Source organism: Semicossyphus pulcher, unplaced genomic scaffold (genome assembly GCF_022749685.1).
Source record: "Semicossyphus pulcher isolate SPU_LCO1_2020_fin unplaced genomic scaffold, fSemPul1.0.p SCAF_9, whole genome shotgun sequence".
In the NCBI taxonomy this organism is placed as follows: domain Eukaryota; kingdom Metazoa; phylum Chordata; class Actinopteri; order Labriformes; family Labridae; genus Semicossyphus; species Semicossyphus pulcher.
Window position 1 is genome coordinate 20359697 of NW_027211770.1, and position 21861 is coordinate 20381557.

General features: G+C 42.8%; 2 protein-coding genes across 6 annotated transcripts; both read left to right on the plus strand.

Moving 5' to 3' along the window:
• Positions 1 to 944: 944 nt before the first annotated feature.
• On the plus strand, positions 945 to 10204 carry LOC138583608 (uncharacterized). Of its 5 annotated transcripts, none has more exons than XM_069655509.1 (4): positions 945 to 1277; positions 1671 to 1798; positions 3818 to 6335; positions 6582 to 10204. In XM_069655509.1, exons 3-4 carry the CDS (start codon positions 4259 to 4261, stop codon positions 8945 to 8947), a joined length of 4443 nt encoding a protein of 1480 aa, XP_069511610.1. In that variant the 5' UTR covers positions 945 to 1277; positions 1671 to 1798; positions 3818 to 4258; the 3' UTR covers positions 8948 to 10204. The 5 variants fall into 5 exon arrangements, with proteins under 5 accessions (XP_069511610.1, XP_069511609.1, XP_069511612.1 ...); XM_069655508.1 differs by having other exon boundaries at positions 1671 to 1783; XM_069655511.1 differs by having other exon boundaries at positions 1671 to 1783; positions 3818 to 6293.
• A 2753-nt stretch (positions 10205 to 12957) lies between these two features.
• dbpb (D site albumin promoter binding protein b) lies at positions 12958 to 21443 on the plus strand. Its single transcript, XM_069655513.1, has 4 exons — positions 12958 to 13147; positions 13846 to 14298; positions 17914 to 18167; positions 19128 to 21443. The coding sequence occupies exons 1-4, from the start codon at positions 12958 to 12960 to the stop codon at positions 19341 to 19343; spliced, it is 1113 nt and encodes a 370-aa protein (XP_069511614.1). The 3' UTR covers positions 19344 to 21443.
• Positions 21444 to 21861: the final 418 nt, after the last annotated feature.

Sequence of the window (21861 nt, forward strand, 5' to 3'; positions counted from 1 at the left end):
TCTTAATCTGCATTTCAAGTTTCTCAAGAAATGTGACTATGTTCATATCCACATTTCATCAACGCGTCACAAAATATACAAGGGTTACCACGATTGTTAACGTCCTTTTTTATGAACCACTACTTACAAATGCTAGTCTATCTTATAAACCTTATATGATTAATTGAATATCCAGACAACTAGGCAGACTAACAAATAAATGGAACTTTAACACAGAGATCGTTGGAAATAAACTAGTTGTATGTCCTCTGAATAAGATGTACATTTGTATTAATATTAATTGCAGTTAAATAATGACATATCAGTAGTTATTATGAAATAATACACCTTATACTTTCATAAACATAAGCTCTGTATGAAACATTTATTTATTCTGTTTTTTCAAACTATTAATACTTGCCCTCTAATGCCTGTTCTGTAAACCCATAATCACATCAACAGATTATATAACACGCCAAACACGCATATAAGAGATTATATTTATCGGATGTAAAGTGTTATACTAATGCTAAATGTTGACATGTAGCCTATATAGCATTGTTCAAAGTAGCCTAAGTGTTGGTATTTTAGTTATAGTAGTAATTTTGTCTCTAAACTAAAAGATAAAAGACACAACAAAACATAGACATATTTATAGTTTCAGGTTATGTTATGTCATTTCAAGAAATGTAATAGCCTTGGGATATAATATTCATATTAGGCCTATAAAGCATCAGCCATTATGTAGCGTGGGGAAACGTCCCTAAACTCCCACTGAGACTAGGTAACTTTAGATATAATCAGACAGGGTTTGTGAAGGTGGACTGGTTATAACATGAATATGCATCGTTTAATGGAAGAGGATTCCCTTTCAGTAAACGGTGAATCGGCTGTGAGCCCTATTCGACCGCCCGCGAGCCCCGCTCGTGCTACCCGGAAATATTACAAGGGCCGGAAAGGACCAATGTTAAGAGAGCACACGTCACTCACTTTTACCCAAAAATATTATCACCGACCACCCCAATTTTCTCGGCCGTCGAAATCTTTAGCAAAAGCTTCCAGTCGGCACAAACTGTCGTTATCAAATGGAAAGGAGGCGGCAGCAGTATCCTACGGCGCTGCTTTCTTGGGGGGACGGTGTAAGCTTTCACCCAGCTCAGCATCAGTGAAAATGGCTCTGGCTAACGACTGGAAAACAGCACGCAGAAATGGAAGCGGACGATAGCTAGCTAGGCGGTAAGAAGAAGGCGTGACAGGCCTCATCCATCTGCAACTGTGCTCTGCAACTGGATGCGTAGGTAAACATTTGCTGAAAATAGGTTACGCAGATGTAAATGCTAATGCTAGCAAAATAATGTTAATGGTAGTCGGCGTGCTTTTAATACTGTGGTTTGGAAAGATGGCTAACGTTAGCAACAGTGGTTATGTGGGTTTCTAGATTGCGTGTGGCACCGAAAGGCTAAACACGCCGAGCCTGTGCAAAATATGATGCTAATGAGAACCGTGAAGTTTTGCATGCAAGCGTGTCCAATGTTTTCCTCTTTTTTCTTCAAATGTTAGCCAATACTATTTCAGGATGCTACATCAAGTGCATCCGTTATAACTTGCGCCTGTAATGCACTGCATATGTTTACATTGTGCAGCGAGTGTGATACTGATGTTAATTTTAGCATTTCTGCCCTTCTTCACAGGACTGCTGATTTACATTAAAATGAGAGGCAGTCAAATGTGCTATAGATTATCTCCCTCGTCTGCCAGAGGAACTCACTTCCCTCTACTTTCAACGCATCGATTAGAGGAAACGGTAAGATATAACGAGGTGAGCAAAATGAGATTCAAAGAGAGTTATTCTGTCGTAGCCAGTGTACTTTTTGTCTTTTCAGAGGGTAAATAATGGGACATTCTAACAACAATTTGCCTTAATGTAGTTAAACAATTATGCATAATGCAACATTTAAAGGTTATTTTCTTCCTAAGTTGGCTATGGGGAGTGTTTTGAAGATAATTTACTTATTTGAATTCTATGGATTTATCCTTTTGCTCTTGGCAGTTTGGGCCAGACTGCATTAAATTCACTCTATGCCCACTGCACATAGTTAGTACAAATACAACACAGTTTAAGTGACTGACCTCATGCAAACAGCATACATAGCTGAGATATAAATAAAAATGTCTCAATACACTGGATGAATTATAGCCACTATGAAAAAATGTGCAGTATAGATGTTACTTCAGATTTCCAGGCTGGTCATACTCATGGCCTACCTTAATATGTTACAAAGCACCTGGCTGATACTGTTGATTACCCCCAATATTCCTACTAAGATAGTCTTCCACTGCTAATATTCCTTCTAATAATATTTATAAAAGTAAATAAAATTATATACAGTTTTACGGTGTGTAAATTGATTTTAGGCTAGGAGTGAAACTAACAGTTGTTTAGTGCAGTAAATACTTGTATAACTTGTGAATAACTGGTAATAAACAAACTAACAGATTTCAAAGCGTTGGTTATGCTTCAATTGAGGTTATAAAATCAGATCACCAAGATTTTAAATATGGAGCAAGAGCAAATAATTACCGTTTTTTGCAGAGAGGTTGAATCTCATTTGAAAATATTTAGTACTGCTCTCTGATGTGTGGTTCCATGACAATGACACATTTTTCTACCAATTTAAGGTATGCCGAGAAATGGCTCAAGGTCTGTGTAGACAGAGTAAAATCTGAAACTGATATTTGAAGAATGTCATCAACCCTTCTAAAGGACATTGAGTAATTTCAGAAACCCTTCTGAAGGACATTGAGTAACTTGTAAGACATTATTTTATTTAATAATTTCGTATTCAATACTGTCAACACAACATGTTAACCTGGAAACCTGTCATCTTCGTTGTGGTTATAATTAAATGTCATTTGTTTAAAATTTTAACGGTAAAAGTTGTAAAATGTAGAATGGGTAAAATTCAAATCCCTTCAATTGACCAAAATCGGGCTTTCTGCTGTCTTCTTTGGTTTTTAATGCCACATTTCCCTTTCACCTGAACAGACAGACGTGTGAGATACCATACATCATAGAACTGCTACTGCATGTAAGGGTTAACAGAGTAGGTAAGCCAATGTATAATATGTAACAAATTGGGTCAAATGTCCCCAGTAGCTATGTTTAATAATCAAGGTCCACATCCTTCCACCTCTAACTTGCCTATATTGCAGAGGCCTTTTATGAGCAGCTGTATTCATAGATAAGAATGTTGACGACAACTTTTGCCTTTTTAGTTCCTCATTTAGAAACTATTGATAAAAAGAATTGGCATTCATGCAACAATTCTTGTTGTGCTGCAATGCAGCAGAACCACATCATGGTAAGTTATAACAAAATATGAACGCTTGCATATGTTTATTAACTTGTTGAAGTGGCCTTTTAAGTATCATTGGAATTAAATACCTTGAATTGTTTAATTTTGTACTTATTCACCTTTCATAAACAGAACATGATTAGTTTTAGAGGTTAACAAGAGTGTAACATTTTGTTAGTCACATTTCTCACTTTAATAAAGGTCTTATCTGCTCAGAACAATAAGAAACCTTTGGTGAGTAAAATGCAGAATACATATGAAACTAGTGATACCTGAAATTGAATATATCAAGAACTAGTTTGTGGTATCAAATCTAAATTACTAAATTGATCACCTCATGTTGGCCGAAGGAGATAGATCTCTGTTTTGTAGTGTACAGATGGCGCCTTGTAATAGGTTTAAGGCTTATGATCACAGTAAGGAAAATATAGTTTTGGTCCCCTCTATGACTTTCATCCTTTCTTTGAATTTTGTTTTTTCAGCTATAGGTACTTCTTGGCTGAACAAGGATGAGGAATCTTGCTTAGATGAAGGAAAATGTCAACGCAGTAACTCTCAAAGGAAAAAGAAGAAGTCATTTAAACTGCGTCTCATTAAAAACTTTTTAAGCTATTTGAAATTAGGAGGAACTCTGTTACCTGTCTTAAAGACATTTTTACCCTTTGATCATAAACTCATCTTCCTGGCTATCCCACTCATTTTGGAAGTAGAGTGTGGGAAGTGGATGATCAACAGGAAGTAGCAGCACCAGAAGTAAACATCTGGAGAGACGAACTTTAGATTTAAGACTTCAAGTAGTTTGGGAAATTGTATTATAACCTTTAGGGTTAAGTTTTTATTTCACCAGTCAGTGGTGGGATCATTGTTGCCGCTCCTATCTGTGGAGGTTTGGCCCTACACCCCCATGTGCCAGTGAGTGGGAAATGTTCCAATTTGGAAAGTACAATCTGGACATTATAGAGATGTTAAGTGGGCACCAGGCCCACCAATTCAAAGGCCTCGGTTTAGATCGACAACTACAACATCAACAGCAAGTGCAACTTCACCAGCATCAACTCCAGCAGCAGCAGCAGCAGCAGGCTGAGTCTTCTGGAGCTCTTCTGTCTGGACTTGGCTTGGGCCCCCTGCAGGGGTCAAGAGGTAACGCCTTTTCTGATTCTGCCTCCATTTTTGCCAAGATGAGTGCCCCTCCTCCCCCACCTTTACAACAACAGCCTTCCTCATCTCAGAGCTCTCGTTCAAAGTCAAGCAAGATGAGCAGCAGCAGCTCAAGCCATTCTTCAGGCTACCCACAGTTCCTGCGCTCTTTCCACCCGTCTGAGGCAGCACTAGCACAGGAGCAGTTACATCCAGGTGTAGGCCGCTTTGAGCACTTTGCTGGGGGAAGTAGCAGTAGTGGGAGTGTTGGGGGATTAGGAGGATTAGTAACATCAGCACCTCCACCCCCTCCTCCTCTGCATCCTGGCCTCTCTGTCCCCCAAGCATCATCTGGTCCCTCCTCCTCCTCTCCTTCCCCTTCAACCTCCGTGGCCACCTCTAATAACCCTTCTAGCAGCAGTGCAGTCAGCTCATTGGGACACCAGTTGGTTGGGGCCCAATCTGATGCACGGAGCCTTCACCAACAATTTAGTTGCATGTTAGCTGCTAATCAGTATTTCCTTTCTGGGGTGCCTGCTAATGCTAGTTTAGAGCAATTTCTTGTGCAACAGGGAACCCATAACCACTTAGGGATTGGTTTAAGTCAGACAGGTGGGGAGCCTAGTACAAGTCTTGCGCCGCCTCCTGCTTTGCATTCTTCTCACTCTCATGGCCACTCCACTCCCCAGTCACAGCAGGCTCCTCATCAGCCTCCCCAGCAGCAACAACTTCCACCTCACACCCTTTCTCATCCTCACTCCCATTCTCACCCTCACCACCCACTCCACCCAGGCTCCCAGCCCTCATCGCTGGGTGGCTTTGACTTCCAGGGTATCCCTGTACTCTCATCAAATCAGATAGCTTCTCTAATGCAGCAGGAAGCAGGTTTGCCCCTCCCCTTGCCCCTGCATTTATCCTTATCTAAGGATGATGGCAAAGGGGAGAGCAGTGGAGGTGGAAGTAGTAGCAGTGGTAGCAGTAGCAGTAGGAGGAAGAAAGCCATGGCCGGCTATTTGCCACAGAGAAAATCTGATGGCGGTAGTAATAACAGCAGCAATCATGGCCACAGCAGCCACAGTGGTAATCCTAGCACTAGTAATAATGGTGGAGGGCTTAGTCATGGTCAGCCCCCTGCTTTAATTGGGAGTGGGGTTGGTATGTCAAATATGGGTGGAGACCCGTCATCCGTTCTTGCCTCATCATCTTCATCCTCATCAGTAGTTTCTTCCTCCTCCTCCTCTGCTCCCTCTTCCACTGCTGCCTCAGTACTGGTTACTAATGATTCGCACCTTTCTAAATCTGATAACCAGAGCTCAATGCAGCCCAATCCCACAGAGTCTGATTCAGAGCCCGTTTATAGCTGTGGAGATTGTGGCAAAAGCTTTCCTCACCTTTCAAGCCTTCGCAGGCATATGCGCATGCATGAGCCAACCACAGCAGGTACTAGCAATAGTTCCACTACTGGCCCAAACCCTGTTCATATTAAAACACAGACAGACCCGAGCCTTCCCCATTCGACCCAAGAAACTCCCCAACCCTCATCCAATTCTTGTCCTAGCCCAGACAAAATATTTCATTGCCCTGAATGTGGCAAAGGCTTTAAGAAAAAAGGGCACCTCCTGCAACATGGTGTTATACACTCTTCAGCCCGCCCATATGGCTGCTCCACCTGCTCTCGGGCTTTTAATCGTAGAGAGTCACTGACACGCCACGAGAAGATACATGAGGAAAAGCCATTCCGATGTCCCGCCTGTGGTCGTGCCTTCCGTGAGAGCACCTCTCTACTCAACCATGCTGCCTCAGGCACCTGCGGCAAGCCAGGTAGGGGACCCAAACAAAGGGGCGGCAAGACAGGAACTGATGGTGAGGACAGAGTCGGGGGAGGGGGTGGAGGAGGTAATGGAGGAGGGGGAACTTATCAAAGCAATAGAGGTGTTATTTATGGGAAAACTGAGGAAGAAGATGGTGTAATCATTGTTGGGGAAGGAGAACCAAAATCAGGTTTAGGATGTGATGGTCTGTTTCAGTCTGGAAGGGGAGGGAATTCAAATGACAGGGACAGAACAGATGCTAAATACCCCACTGACTACTCTCGGAATCGTTACACAGGCTACCATGATGACCACCGTTCTCAAGGTAATCCATCTCCATGCTACTCTGGTGCCTCCCCCTGTGGAAGTGGGATGGCGGGCCCAGCTCTGAGAAAGGCACCATTGGCCCCAACACTGCATCCACACTCACAGAGCCACAACCAGCACCACCATCCGCAGCAACAGCCCCACCTGCCCCTTTCTTCTCTACTGGATGACTCAGAGGATGATGTCACTAGCTCTGTCAATAATGCAATATCTGCTATAACAGCAGCTAGTAACAGTGGAAATAGAGGGGATGATAGGGGAGACATCATAGGAGGTCTACTAGGTGGTCTTGGTTTAGGTCCTCTGGGCTCACCCTCATCTACTTCGGGTATGGATAAGAATTTCAGAGGAGGTGGGAGCCAGGAGGCTATGAGCAGCAACCCACAGAATCCTGCCAAACCAAAACGTCCCCGCAAACCCAGAGCTAAGAAAGATCCTGCAGCTGGTGGACAACCCCCCAAACGTAGGCAATACACACCCAGAATGGGGCCTAGTGGGCTCCCACGCACTCACCTCTGCAGTGTCTGTGGTAAGGGATTTGCACGTCGCGAGACCCTACGCAGGCATGACCGTATCCACACAGGGGAAAAGCCCCATCACTGCAATGTTTGTGGAAAGTATTTTAGAGAGGCGTTTCATCTCAGCAAGCATCAAACAGTCCACTCTGGGGCGAAGAATTACAAATGCAGCATCTGTGGGAAAGAGTTTGGATACTCCCAGAGCCTCAGGAGGCACAGCAAACTCCACCAGAAAGGGGAGCTGGAAGAGGTGCCCACAACACCAGCTCCTGAGAACCTTAACAGCTTTAACCCAAACCCTCAATGTAGCGTGGCCCAAGACAGGAGCCAGAACCAAGCACCAAGCACCTCCTCCTATTACTCCTACCCTCAAGACGTCAAGCCTCAAGACACCAACCCCCAGCCACAGCCTCCACCCCCACCCCAACCACAGCCGCCTCCTCCACCTCGACTCTACACCTGCGCTATATGTTGGAAGTCGTTCCGCCATCACTTTCATCTGACTGCTCATCATCAGACAGTTCATGAGAGTGGCAGTGAAAAGCTCTTCTGCTGTGAGGTATGTGGCAAAGCATTTGCTTACTCCAATAGCCTCACCCGTCATAGGCAATCACAGCATGGGATGACCCGCAATGAATCGTCCAACCCGCAAGAAGGCAGCAGTGGGTCTGGAGACAACAGAGGTGGGAATGATGTAAATCAGTCAGCATCAGAGAGTGAGGCTGCAACCAATGCCCTGCTACAAATGGCTCCTCCTGCAGAAGGCCATGGAGGACAGGGTCTTAGTGTTGTCACTCATAGCCACCAACAGGCACCTCCACAACCAACAGCTGGATACTCTCCCCTCTTTTATGATGCAGCCCATTCTTCAGCATCTAATGCTCCATCTTACGCACAGCCTCTGCCTCCAAACTCTACAATTATGGCCCCCCAGCACCCCCATTCCCCAGCGGGGGTGAAAGGAGAGCACATATATCCAGCTGGATCCCGTAGCCGTACACTTCACACCACAGCCCCGTTCCAGCCTCTCACGGAACTGCCCTCCACCGAACATCATCATCTGCATCACCATCATCATCACTCCCACCATCATCCCCATCATCAGTCAGGTGCCCAGTCCCACCAACACCTTGACTGCAGCATCCAGTTGTCGCACGATGACATGAGACGACACAAGAAGAAAAAAAAAAAGTCCAACAGGAGAGGTTGGAGGGAAAATAAGTGGGATTCTCCCGATGTAGTAGGATTTGATGGAAGCAAAAAGAAAAAGAAGATAAGTTGTACGATAAGAGGGCAGTTGACTAAAAAACAAGGCTCTCTTCGCTTGACAATTCGACGAGGAGGCGGGTCTGGTGGTGGTGGTTATAAGTTAGTCAACACTGGAGGAATGAAGGTGCAGATCCTGTCGTCTCTCAAAGTCCCTGTAAAACGATTTGGCTGTCCTATATGCCCAAATTCTGTGTTTTCCCGTAAAGCTGGACTGCTAGTCCACATGGCAGTAAAACACCGACAAAAAGGCTCAACCACTCTGGAGCGACTGAGGTGCAGTGTATGTGGGAAGCAGTCTCACAGGGCTTTGGCAGCCTTCATCCATCGGGCCTCCCATCGTGCCAGAGGGACTTTTTCCTGCCGCCGCTGCTCCACTCGTTTCTGGAATGCTACACTTCTCAAACGGCACAAGGTGTCCTGCCGCCGCAGGGCCAAAGGACTGCAGCGAGGAGATGCCAACAGGCTGAAGCTTTCAAAGAGACCAGGAGAGAGACAGACCCACGAGGGTCAAGAGGAGATGCCATTCCTACAGGGACCATACAGATATTGAGCATCGTGGTATCTGGCACAGGTGGCATACATGAGGGATATTTCAGTTCTAAAATAAGAAGCTGATAAAAAAGGGACTTGTAAAGGCTTATGCTGCCTTCAGGAGAATTTGCCTCATGTCTCTGTCGACATCTATTCTGCTGACTTTTAGAATGAGTGTGTTAACAACTACTGTAGAGCATCCTATCAGATATCACCAGAAATTCTTCCAGATTATATTGGAAGGTGTTTTCAAAGACGTGACTGTTTCCATAGGTTCATTAACCCCTTAAGTGCATTGACACTATGCTTGGCTGACACTGTGCAGTTACTAGACGAGTTTAGGTGAAATGACCTGCTAATGTATCACTCCCCCATAACTAGAATCCCTGCTACACCTCTTGCTGTATGATAAACGTCTCTGCCGTGTACTTTGTCTTGTTGTTGTTCACTTAGAGGCTCTGAGGATTTTTTAATAATGTAAAGTGCATTTATTAGGAGTAGGGACATGGGGACAAAGACCTTTGTTGATAGTTTGTCAGTGCATGTTTGTTCTCTGGTCAAGTTTTTGCTGAGGTTGTGAAATCACTCCTACAGTATGTAATGGTTTGTTCAGTATATCCCCAGAAGTTTGTAGTGTTAAACTTGATTTGAAAGTTGCTCTATATTCCCTAGTGATTTAATCACATATAGATAAAATGTCAAGTTGCTGGTAATTAGCATTACAAGGATCCCTCTCCTGCCAAAACGAAGAAACTTACAAAAGCCTTGCTTAGTATGTTCACTTTACTTCATTTATTTGAGATATTCCTAGCTTTTATACCAAGAGATTGAAAACAGGTTAAACAAGTGGACTGTAACACATGTTTATCTCATGTTATTTGTATGCTCTTTTTAGCAGTGATTATTTCTACAGTACTTCACGGTGTGTTTAAGACAAGGACCTATCACAATAGAAACAAATGTAATATTCCATGTATTTATGTGTGTAACCCAATCAGTCTTCTTGCCTATCTTATAGTTAACCCCTTCTATGTTTTTTTGAGTTGAGTTGCAATCATATTCTTACTGTCAAGCCTTGTTTCTTTCTTTCTTCTTAAAAAAATAAGTTTTAAGTACCGTACATCTTGTCACTTTATTCACATATGAAATCTTCATACCCCTGTCAAGCCTTTTTTTCTTCTAAAGAAAATGATAGTTTTAGTAGATTTTTATCACATTATTTACTGAGAACTCAGTAGTTGATTATATTTCAGCAATGAATAAACCTTAAGTGTAATCATTCGTTTTCCTTTCATGTCTCATTTAAAGTAAGCTACTGCAATATCCAGAAGATGGTACAAACTGAACATGAGTCATTTTTAACTGTTACCAACGTCAGTTTTGAAGTTTTTCAATTTCATGAATATCATTAAAGTTCTTAGGCTTACCAATGTTTTGGGCAAAGTACTCCAGGGTAATGAATTGTTTTCAATGATTAAAGTTAACAGTACCGGTATAATATCAAAGTATTTTAAATACATTGCTGTGTAAAACTTCTCCCTACTAGCTCCACTAGATGGCAGTAAGCAACTCATTTATACTGTAAGCTTGTCTTGGTGTGGATGAGTGTGGCAGTCACATGTATTTTGCACTGATAGGGGGTGGACTGGAGAGCCTGAGTGTTGTGTGACTGTGTGAATTATGTGCCTGTCTGCTGTTTACTAAAAGAGTAATGCCTCAAAGTAAACAAAATTCTTGAGCATCACTCTAATCTCAATGAATATTTAGATATCAACATGGTCAAATGTAATGCATGTCATTTTGCATTTGATTGAACTATAATTTCACTACTCTAGATTTAAACTCTATCCCTTACTCAATCATTTTATGATAAATAAAGCAGCTACAGTTACATATTTAATTTAACTTTCATGAGTGATGTTGCCGAGGCGATGATGAAGATAGTACTTTATCCCCAGAGGGTAAATTCGGTAAAGTACTGGCACAGGTGGGATGGTATGTTAAAGCAATTTAAAAGTCAGAAGTGTGTGCATTTGCATTCAGACTGATGATAAAAATCCATCTGTATTTCTTGAAAACATAAAATATGATGACTCATACCCACTGCCATTTAATGTGGGCTGACAGGTGGTTAGGGGCCCCCAGCAGGACTATACTTCCAGTTGAATAGTTGTATTTGAAACAAAAATAGAGAGTCTCAGGACAGTGTTAACTGAATCTGCCCCTAGACCCTTACTAACAGTTGAGAGCAGGGTGACATACAATATTATTCTCATTTAGTGCATAATATTCATATGGGCTCTATTATTCACCAAAGCATGAGATGTAAGATGACTGAAGTCTGTCGACTCTTTTCTCGTCAACTTGAGCATGTACAAAAAACAAGAGGTGAACTCCTGCTGCGCGTTGTGTTTTGCATGTGCTCTCAAACTGTACAGTAGACAAGACAGCCCTCGCGCTTTTTGTGTTTCGAACTGGTCTCACGCGGCAGTAGCATGCATGGGGGGAATCCGAGCGGGCGGGTTTATTCGACCTAATTCTATCCAATTGGCGCTCGTAGTGGGCGGAGTGAGGTGTTTTCAGAGCCAATGGCATCCAGTGCCGCGCGCGGACAGGCCTGGTCTCCGCGTGCTTGATACACGTGAGCTGGAACAGCTATTGTACGCCGGGAGGCAACGTGCTGAAGCGTTCCTCTCGCCTGAAAAAACGACATACTCACGTTTTCCGTGGATTACAAGAAGACTGGAAAAGCCATGCTGTACTACCTGATTAATATAGAAGGACAAAATGCTGCTCTTATAGAGATGGGCAAAGTTTTGAGCCAGTGTACTTAAGCATAATTAAAATAAAGTAATTTGTAATGGCCTGCTTGTTTAAAGACATTTTATTTACAGTCATCATAGTAAAGCTCACACTAATGTGCATCTTTATTGCTGCGCCATTAGATTTCTAGGAAGAGTCACTGTGTTTGTACCTGTCAGACAAAACAAACTGCCTGTGCTCCTCGATGTACGGCACGAGGGTAGGTGTGTCTCATAAATAATAAACGAGCTTAGAGAGGGCTGCTAAATCCAGACCACGCCCCCTCCCGCCTAGCTTGCTTGTTCCGCGGGGTGTGACGTCACGTGAACTGCCCGTGTCCGTTCCAGCTGAGAGAAAGAGAGAGAGAACGATCGGACGTGGACGTCGCACGGCCCAAACACAGACCGAAAACCCGTGCGCCCGTGACTGGATCCACCGGATGCAAAAAAGTACAGACAGAGAAAGAGGAAACGACCCCTCCTCCCTCCACGACGGACAGCAGAGCGCGACAGCACAGGAGAGAAACACCAATGCAACTTGTCATCTGACCAACACAGCCACTGCCCTGTCGCTCTGTGTGTTTTTTTTGTACACACTGTTTCTCATCGGTTGTTTTGTTTTGACGGAGGTTTGCTTTGCAACTATTTTCGAGTCTTCTTTGTGACAGCCGGACAATTACCTCGGGATATCACTCTTCAAGTTTTAATTGAAATATTTTCCTGTCCGTGGTTGAGTGTGCGGATTTCAGAGTCTATTTTACGCCTTTGCATTTTTATTATCGACAGTATTCCTACTCAGATGGTCTGACTGTCCCTCCCACACTGGTCTTCTGAGAATAACAGCTTGCTCTCCTGAACATTTTTTTTAACAACATTCAAGTGCAATGGAATATTTTGATGAAAATATTTTTGCAAAGGAATAAGGATCGCGTCTGAACGAAAAGTGAAAGGTAAGTTTCATATGTCTTTCAACTTAAGTTTTTAAAGCATAATTAAACTGCGTCATTAATACTTGTAATATATTACAATGGTTTCTTTATTCAGCATGGACACTTTTCAAAACTATCTCTCTCTCTCTCTCTCCCTCTACACCACCCCTCCCTCCTACCCTCGTGCATACACACGCACAGTCATCCAGCGAACTTGTCCTATTGGTAGGTACTCGGGTCAGTTTGCCCCGCCTCTTCAAGTGCCCCAGGTGTCTCTCTGCGACCCCGTCTGGCCCAGGATGTCCAGGCAACTCTCCCAGCTTCCGACCCCCGACCTCCCAGCTGGCGCAAGCCCACAGTTTGGAACTTGTACTCAGCCTGCAGGCTCCCTCACAGGGGGGCATCTGAACTCTATGACAGGTCTTAAGTCCCTCCTGCAGCACCCAATGAAGGGAGATCAGCGCTTAAAAAGCCCACTGGATGCAAAAGGTGAGAGTCTTTTGAATATGATGACTTAATACAATGTTGTTCTTTGCTGAGTGTACAGCACTAGCTCCTGACACAGTCCATCTGCAATATGTGCAATGACAGAGCATGAATAAATCATACCAGTCTGTTCCCGCCTCTGCTGCTGTTATTGTTAAACAAATATGACACTATTATCTAACAAATATTCCATTTTTCATATTTTATTGCACAAAAGTTTTCACAAAAGTGATGCCCCATCACATTTATGCACAATTACCCCCCCCCCCCCCCCTTTGAGCCTGCTGAGTATTCACCTTGATTATAATGCCTGCTGTGAATACAAATTAGGATCCAGATTACAATGAGGGCTAACATGTTTTGGTTTAGCTCAAATGCTATGCAGGCGTTCATTGTGGGTGCTTGCTCTGCCAAAATGTACCTTCGGCAATTGTGTGATTTTTTAAGGAGCTTATGCATGTGTTATGACAAGAACTTGGTTTCGGTTCTTACTTAATTCAGCTCCCATCTGCTCCATTTGTGTGTTTGTTTTTGGGCGCAAAATTACATCTCATGGATACATTTGCCAAACCATTCAGTTCTGAGTCGATGTTAGCATCCATTGATTGGAGATGGACATTTCTGTTGGGCTGAAAGTCATATGTATTATTCATCATCTTCGTTCTGTATTAATTATGATTGTGCTCTTCTGTCTCTGGCAGACAAAGACAGACTGGACCTTGATGAGGACTCCTTGGGAGTGTGCTCCATGAGGAATGGCAGTGGAATTGGCAGCAGTAACAGCAGTAATAACTGTGGGGGAGGTGGTGCTGGTGGAAATGGAGGAAATTTCAACCAGTTCTTGGGGCCCCTCTTGTGGGATCGCACCCTGCCTGCAGATGGGGGCCTCTTCCAGCTTCAATACATGGACTTGGAGGAGTTTCTGACCGAAAACGGAATGGGCAGCATGCATAGCAACAACAGCTCCAGTTCAGCCCAGATCCCCTCACAGAGCTCCCAGTCAGCTGTTCCCAACCAGAGCTCCCAGTGCCTACCGCCCTCATCTCCACCTTGCTCGTCATCCTCATCGCCCTCCTCCTCGTCCTCCCCATCACTCCTTGGCTTGGAGGTGGCCCAGCCGCAGAACCTCTCTGGAGGAACTGACTGTCTTCATGGTGAGTTTGATACAATACCATACCATACGACACAATACCATACAACACAATACAAAACTATAGATACAATACCACACGATGATATTACACGATACAATACAATATTATCAATATTACACCGTACAATACTATAACATAAAACAGGATAGCATACAACACAATACAATACAGTACGATATTGTACTGTTACGATACAATACTATATGATACACTTTATTTATTGCCAAATTAACAGCCGAGTGCTGCACTCATTTAGCTGTCTCAACAGTAGTACTAATGAATAAAAAATCTATAAAAACGTCAATCAACATGTAAACAGAGAAGCAGAGTAGCACATAGCAATTACAATCACTCACATGGAGCTGTACTTAATGAATAGATGGACACATGAACCAGAGGGTAAAGAAATGAACAAGGACAGTTCATTCTTCAAGGTTTGTCCATATCAGCTCACAACAGCAATATCAAGAAAGAGGCTTCTGCAAACTTTGCCGAGTTGACAAGCTGAAAGAGACAAATTGTCCCCTGCCACTGATATGGGACCAGTAGACCCCACAATACAGTAGTGGTTGTGTTGCAATCAAGGTTATATGGTGTGCTTTATAATGTTCCCACAGGCTTGTGATTCAGCACTTTAACTCTCCTCTGAGTTTATAACAAATCGCATGGTGACCAAGCATATTTCTGTCCCGTGGGGGGGGAAACTAAAGGCAGGAGATACAGTCACATGGCCTTTCATTTCAAAGTCAACTTTAAAGAGAGAACACAGAGATTAGAAAAGGCTGCTTAACGGTGGCTGAGACGTTCTTTTCATTTTGTAGCACGGTGCAGGGTTAAAAGTTGACTGAGGGAGCCAGGGAGACGTAGAGAAAAAAGCGAGGTAAAGGAAGAGTAGTAAAAAGAAAGAGGTATTTTGCTTTTTGATGAGTCAACCTCAGAGCTATGACAAGCAGGGTTTGGTTGATTTTGGCATGTGATCTGTGTACTACAGAGTACAGCACAATCAGCATTCAGACACAGCCAATTATTAATGTGCAGCAGGGTCAAAACATTACTAAGGGAGAGGGAGAGGGAGTGAAGTGTGTGGAGTGTTTTTGCGGTTGCGTGTCTTTAAATCTCTCCCCACTTCACACGCCAGAGCCATGTGTACGCGTCAGTACACGTGCCGAGGCTGAGGGTACTGGAGTGAGAGAACTAGAGGCAGGGCCAGCAGACAGGGAGGAGGAGCCCACAGGGGGAGGGACAGACGGAGCAACAGGAAGAGTTTCCCTGAGATGCCAGCCTTCAAATGGAGCGTTTCATCAACAATGAATGACATTTACTTCTCTGATATCCACTAAAGATTTAATAATAAATTGGATTTTGATGCAAAAGCTTTATTTCAGTGCTATAGTGATAAAAATACATGTAAATATAGCCTGATAATGCTTTAATTTACAATCCATTTAAACCAAATCTTACATGAAAAGATATTTTAGATATTTAACAGAAAATGAACCCCTTCAAAATAAACACATCAGGATTTTTTTCAAATTAAAAGTCTTTATATCTTGTCATGTGACTGAGATGACTTTGTGGAAGTTAATTCTCATCAGCTCTCCTAAAGCCTGAAACAAGAGAAGCGCGGCTCTAATCCGCAGCGTCATAAAGGATCCCAACCAACAGCTGCTCCATAAATATTAAATGGAGCAACACCTAACAACAAACTCTTATATTGGGAACCTAAAAAAGGAGCAGGGCTAATGTTTACCGAAACAACAGGCCTCCTTGGAATGCAGTCGTACAAGTCCTTGAATGTGTTTAGTCACATATTGGAACATTTCACCGTAAGGGAAAACCTCCTGTTCTCTGACACTTGAAACACGTGGACAGAAACGCACCAAGTCAACTCGTGTGTGCGTTCCAGAGCTTTCACGAAAAGTAGGGAGAGGCAACAAAGCTCCACAGGAGGGCTGGAAATTTGTAGGTTTCCAATCCAACAAAACACTACACCAGGTGGTGTATTCAGTAGTTCCTGCTGGCGGGCTGCAGCAGCAGAAAGCTTTTGGAGTCATTTTTTTTGCCTTTGCGGCACTTAATTTCCTACAGTGTCCACAAATCAAGATTCAGTAATGTTAACCTGCTGGCGGTCTATTATGGGACATGCTTGCCTTCATCTTAGTGCGTGTGACAGCTCTTTAGTTTGTGTTGCTGTGTTATGGAGGAGTTAAAATGGTGGAAACATCATGAGGGAACACTTTGCACCTTAGGGTACACCTTAAACAGCCATTACTCATGTGATAGCATGTATTACAGATCCACAGATAACACGTTGAACAGCTGGCAACACACAGAGGGGATGGTTTCTAACTGTTCTTCATACGCTCCATGTTGAGTTTCGTCCACCAGATTGTGTCATTTTAATGAAACTGCGTAAACACCAGCTCAGTGGAGTTTTCTCTGAACTGGTTTGACGCCATTCTGTGGTCACTTTTAAGGCCGCAGTCTTGTTGTGTGACCTTCAACTCTGGTTCTCTGTGTTCGTTATAAGTGATAATTAGATTTTCGCTCCTAAATTGAGTCATTTTATTTAAAGTGATATCGTCCAATCAGATTACAGCTGAGACACACTCCTGCTTAGCTTCAGTTCCGATGTAGTCCAAGTTTAAACTCTTTATTTTGACATTTGTAAAGGCTCCAGTTTTTCGGCCCACATTTATAACAATTTTAATCATTTAAAGTTATAGGAACAGTTATGAGAACTTTTTGTGCTCCTACGGGGAACTATATTCATTTGAGTGAGGTGCAGTGGACCTTAAAGGGGGTGGGGAGAGGTATAGCCCCATACTGGCCCCACTTAAAGAAACTGGTTTTGAGGGGAGGAGTGGAAAGTTACATAACATTTCCACTTTTAGATCTCCTCTTCGGGAATTTAAGCTCTGGATGTTGGCTGTGGGCTAATTTAATGAGTGGTTTTGATTTATAATAGTGGCCAGTATAATGCACTAATTGAATAATAGCATTAATAGTGGGTATGTTAGCACTAGTTTGCACAATAGACTGCTAAAGGAGCATAGTTACTCTGTGTTCTAGCAGTAGTTCGCGCAGCTAGAGATGCATAAGAACCATTTTGAAAAGGGTTTTAATCTGATATATGATTCTTTTATCTGATCAAGTGTACATTACTTGATGTAAAAGAGTTTAAGTACAGATAATCTGTTCCAAAATCTTATCATTGAAACACCAGAGCTCTGCATCGACGAGTCCTTAAAACAACCTGCAGCTAAATTATATCCGTCTACTTTCAATCGTATGTTAGAGTATGCATAATATTCTTTAAGGATTACCCTGCCCCTGAAAACCTTTTAGTTTGAGTGTCCATGAAAGCTGATGAAAAAAGGCCTCAGCTCTGTCGAATCAGTTAAGAGCTGAGGAATGTTGTTTGTTGTTTATAACAGCAAGAACGCAGCTCTCTGCTTCCATCTGGTGGCCATCATCATGTACGACCGTGTGTTTATATCGTCTGACCGGACTGCTGTCACCACTCACTCTGCTTGAGTTTGACATGAATATTTCATGAAAAACGTAGCTGAGTGAAACGGATATATAACAGACGTTTTTCCCTTTTAATTTCAGGGAGCCAGTCGAGTATGAACGACTCCTGTGAGTCACCCTGCTCCTCCTCCTCGTCCTCCTGTCCACCTCTGCTGACGCCCACGGGCAGCGGGCCTGATGCGGTTGGAATGTTCGACATGGATTCCTCAGACATGTCCAACTCCTCCAACCAGCAGAACTTCGACCCCAGGAGGCACTCGTTCAGCGAAGAGGAGCTCAAGCCGCAGCCAATGATCAAGAAGGCTCGCAAGATCCTGGTGCCTGATAACATGAAGGTGAGTGTGCTTAGATAATCTCGCACATTCTTAGTATAAGTGGGCAATTAGCAAGAAACTCAGGGACGTGATTGGATCGTTTCAAGACATGTATCATACGTTCATTAAATCCATATTTCTTTAAGTGTATTCTTTAAGAGGACTTCTTTAACATCATTTTTTTACATTAAAAACTAAGAACAAAGTAACAAATTAGCTAATTATGTTGCTTCATTATTGATTTAATGATTAAGTATTTTCTGTCTATTCACTATCCTAAGAATTATAACTCTAATATTAAAGCACACATGACTAGATTTAGGTGAAGCACGCACAATAAACCCATAAATTGGTGGCATGAGAGCAGACAGACTTATTTGAGAAACCTTCTTTTACATCTCTAAGAAGGCGGGTGTATATTTAGCTGAGTTATATTTCAGTTTTCAAAATAAATTTTCCAATGTTTTAGTACAGCAGCGTTAAATATCATTGAAGCAGGATAGTTACGAAGAAAAGAGCCAAAAAAGAACATTACTTTAAAAAAGCGGGGACATCTAAGTGAGCGTGAGACATTTCTAAAATTGGTTGATCAAAAACAAGATAAGAGTGTTTTTTTTTTTTTGCTGCTGGTAACGAAAAGAGCACAAAATGTTCCAGAGCAGACCACACTGAGTGGTGTGAGGTGTGTGTTATTCCTCCAGCAGAGGGATGTTGGACATGAAAGCTTGTTTGCATACTTTATTTCCTCTCAGACACGAACTCAGTTCTGCCCAAACTCTGAGGATGAAGCGTCTGAAAGGAACATGTCCCACGCTCATTCATGGCCAAACACCCACGTTAACAACAACAGGATAGGCTTTACACACTTCTTACCAAACAAGTCTGACCCTTCATCGATTATTTCAATGTCCTCTTAATAATAAATCAACACTGACAGAAATAATAAGTGTGTACCTTTTGTTTTCGTGTCTCTTGTCTCAGGATGAGAAATACTGGACCAGGAGGTACAAGAACAACGAGGCCGCGAAGCGCTCCCGAGACGCCCGCCGTCTTAAGGAGAACCAGATCACCGTGCGAGCCGCCTACCTGGAAAGAGAGAACGCAGCCCTGCGACAGGAAGTGGCAGAGATCCGGAAGGAGCTCGGTCGCTGTCGCAACATCCTTAGCAAATACGAGAACCGTCTGGCCGACCAGTGATGTCGGCGCGGAAGCAAAAAAATCAGGAAGAGGAGGAATTAAAGCTGGATTCAATGAAAGACTCTGAATTATTGGGGTTGGATTGATGGACAGAATGGGGAGAGGCAAATGGTGATGATGATGATGAAGCTGATGATTCTGATGATGAATGTATAAGACAAGGAGAAGGTTTGTGTATTGAAGCTCAGGTGTCTTGTTTTGTTGAGGTGTCAGCTCTTAAAAGTGATGGACGGAGAGAATAATTTAACAGACGAGAGACGTGACTTTTAAGAGTTTTGTTATTGGAGAATTGTATATTTTTATAATACTTATGAAAAATTAGAGGGAGAGCAAATTTGGAGAATAATTTTGTATATTTTCTACATGACGGGGGACATAGATGACGGGGCAAAGCTATGGTAAATCTCTTTTTATTATAGGTGAGTCCGGAGATGTTTAACAGGTGTCAGCCATCGATGGGGTTTTTTTTGTCGACTTGATTATTATAGTCAGGATGCAGCAGCAGGGGCGAGGACGCATGTAACAATTGTAATATAGAGAGCAAAAATGATCTTATAATCGTATAGTTCAACATTTTTGTGGATTTTACTCAAGCACTTAATTCTTTTTCCTGTTATGTTTCTGTCACTGGGGAATGGGCATGCTAGATGGAGGCCAGAGGAGACACCGTGTAAACAGACCAGCACTATCTTCAACACTTGTCTTGTGCGTTCTCTTTTAACAGAACTACTTCACCCCTTTTTTTTTAATTAACATCCCAAACAATATTATTTCTCTGTACTCTGAGCTTGACTTTGGTACATCCTTCTCTAGGCCACACTTGTGTTTTTGACTCCTATCTCCGCTTCTCTTTCCCAGTCGAGTGCTTTTAATCTGGTGTTTGGTATCTTACCTACGCTGGTGAAAACCTGCTGTTGTGATGCCCCCCGGGTAACTCCGCTCCTCTTCATCCTCTCTTTGAATCATTGGGACATTTCTCTGTTTCTATTTCTGTCCGCTCTCACTTACAGCCAGTTATGTGCAAACTCTTCCTCTTACATCGTGTCTCTCTCGTACCTCCGCGGTGCATCGAGTAGTTAAATCTCAGTGTTGTACTCTGAAATAGTAATCATCAATCTCCCCGGCTAAACGCACATCGTTACTTTACTGTACTTTATGAACACACTTTAATCAGCATTGTTATGGCAGGAGAGCTGTTGTGTATAGTGGAAAAGCCTATGCTATTTTATGTATTTGATGTATTCCAGGAGATGGGCCGAGTACCATTGAGCGGAATGGTGTTAATTTCTCAGTTTTCTGGGAGAAATAAAAGCCAAAATTTCCTATTGTTGATCCACAAAGCTTGTCGCTATTTAGTGCTTTTTTTCAATACTGCTCCTTCCTTTACTGTTTACTCCTGTTATTACTTTAAACTGTATCTTTAAACTTCTGTGTACCCACCACAGCTACGCAGCGGCATGGTACACTATGTTATGTTCCTGGGGGAGGGATGACTAGTAATAGAGTGTGATTTTAATCCCCTTAATGACCATTACTGCTATTATTATTGTTATGATTATGATGATTATCCCTCTTGTTGTTGCTGTTCTATATTATTGAATGATTTTCTTTCTTTGGATGGACATGATCTGTCGCACCTTGAAACATCTTTGATCTTCAGTGTTCCTCAGAAAGACTATTCACATGGAAACAACCCTCTCTGTCTGCTATTTGCATCCTGTCTCACACCTCCAGACATTACTCACTTCTGCTACGGATCCTGCTGCCACTTTGGATTCACGAGCGTGGCTCAGAAACTCGAACATGACGTCCATGCAGACTTATTTTACCTCTCACGATGACCTCCTCTGTTCCCCAGCGGTGTACGGACTATGCACACTATCAATATGCTCCCCTGTTGGTTTATTTCCGCCTTTATCACCTCAATCAGTGATTGTTTGCTCCTCCAACAGGATGTAGTCTCTAATACCCTCACAGATGTGGTTGGTGAATCTTGTAGTGACTCTAATTGAACTACAACTGCCCTGCTGCATCAGTGGTGTCCTTGGTGCCCAGCCCACTCAGTGCTGGTTATTTGGATGTAGTCGAGATTTTTCCAAAAACACCAATAAAAGATTGTTCTCATTCACGACTTCTTCTCTTTCCTCCGCTGTTTCATCACATGTTTAATGCTTTAACTTTAACATCTTAAATTACAGCCCAGGTTGAACTCAGAGGATGGGCTGCAGAGGCCCCATTTTGAACGACTATATTTACATACTTAAGCGTGATAACCAGAACATAATGTGCAGGGAAAAGGCCCAAAGATTTCCTGTTTTGAAATCCTCAGTATTTTTGCACATTGCATCCATTCCTTTAACAGGAAAAGCAGCTCAAATATGTGTATAAAGGCTATGCTGCTTTCTAAGAACATTTCAGAAGCATTTTCATGTTTATAAATTAAATGCACCCTTTATTTACGGGGACAAAGTGCTCACAAAAAGTGTTCATTCTGCAGAGGTAGAATATTTAGTATGGA

Excerpts from the sequence above, each read along its gene's own strand:
- LOC138583608 (XM_069655509.1), top strand. The coding sequence starts at position 4,259 with ATGTTCCAATTTGGAAAGTACAATCTGGACATTATAGAGATGTTAAGT. Across the intron at positions 6,336-6,581 it reads CGGCAAGACAGGAACTGATG|GCTACCATGATGACCACCGT; the intron begins GTGAGGACAGAG and ends ATCGTTACACAG.
- dbpb (XM_069655513.1), top strand. The coding sequence starts at position 12,958 with ATGTCCAGGCAACTCTCCCAGCTTCCGACCCCCGACCTCCCAGCTGGC. Across the intron at positions 13,148-13,845 it reads AAGCCCACTGGATGCAAAAG|ACAAAGACAGACTGGACCTT; the intron begins GTGAGAGTCTTT and ends TGTCTCTGGCAG. Across the intron at positions 18,168-19,127 it reads TGGTGCCTGATAACATGAAG|GATGAGAAATACTGGACCAG; the intron begins GTGAGTGTGCTT and ends CTCTTGTCTCAG.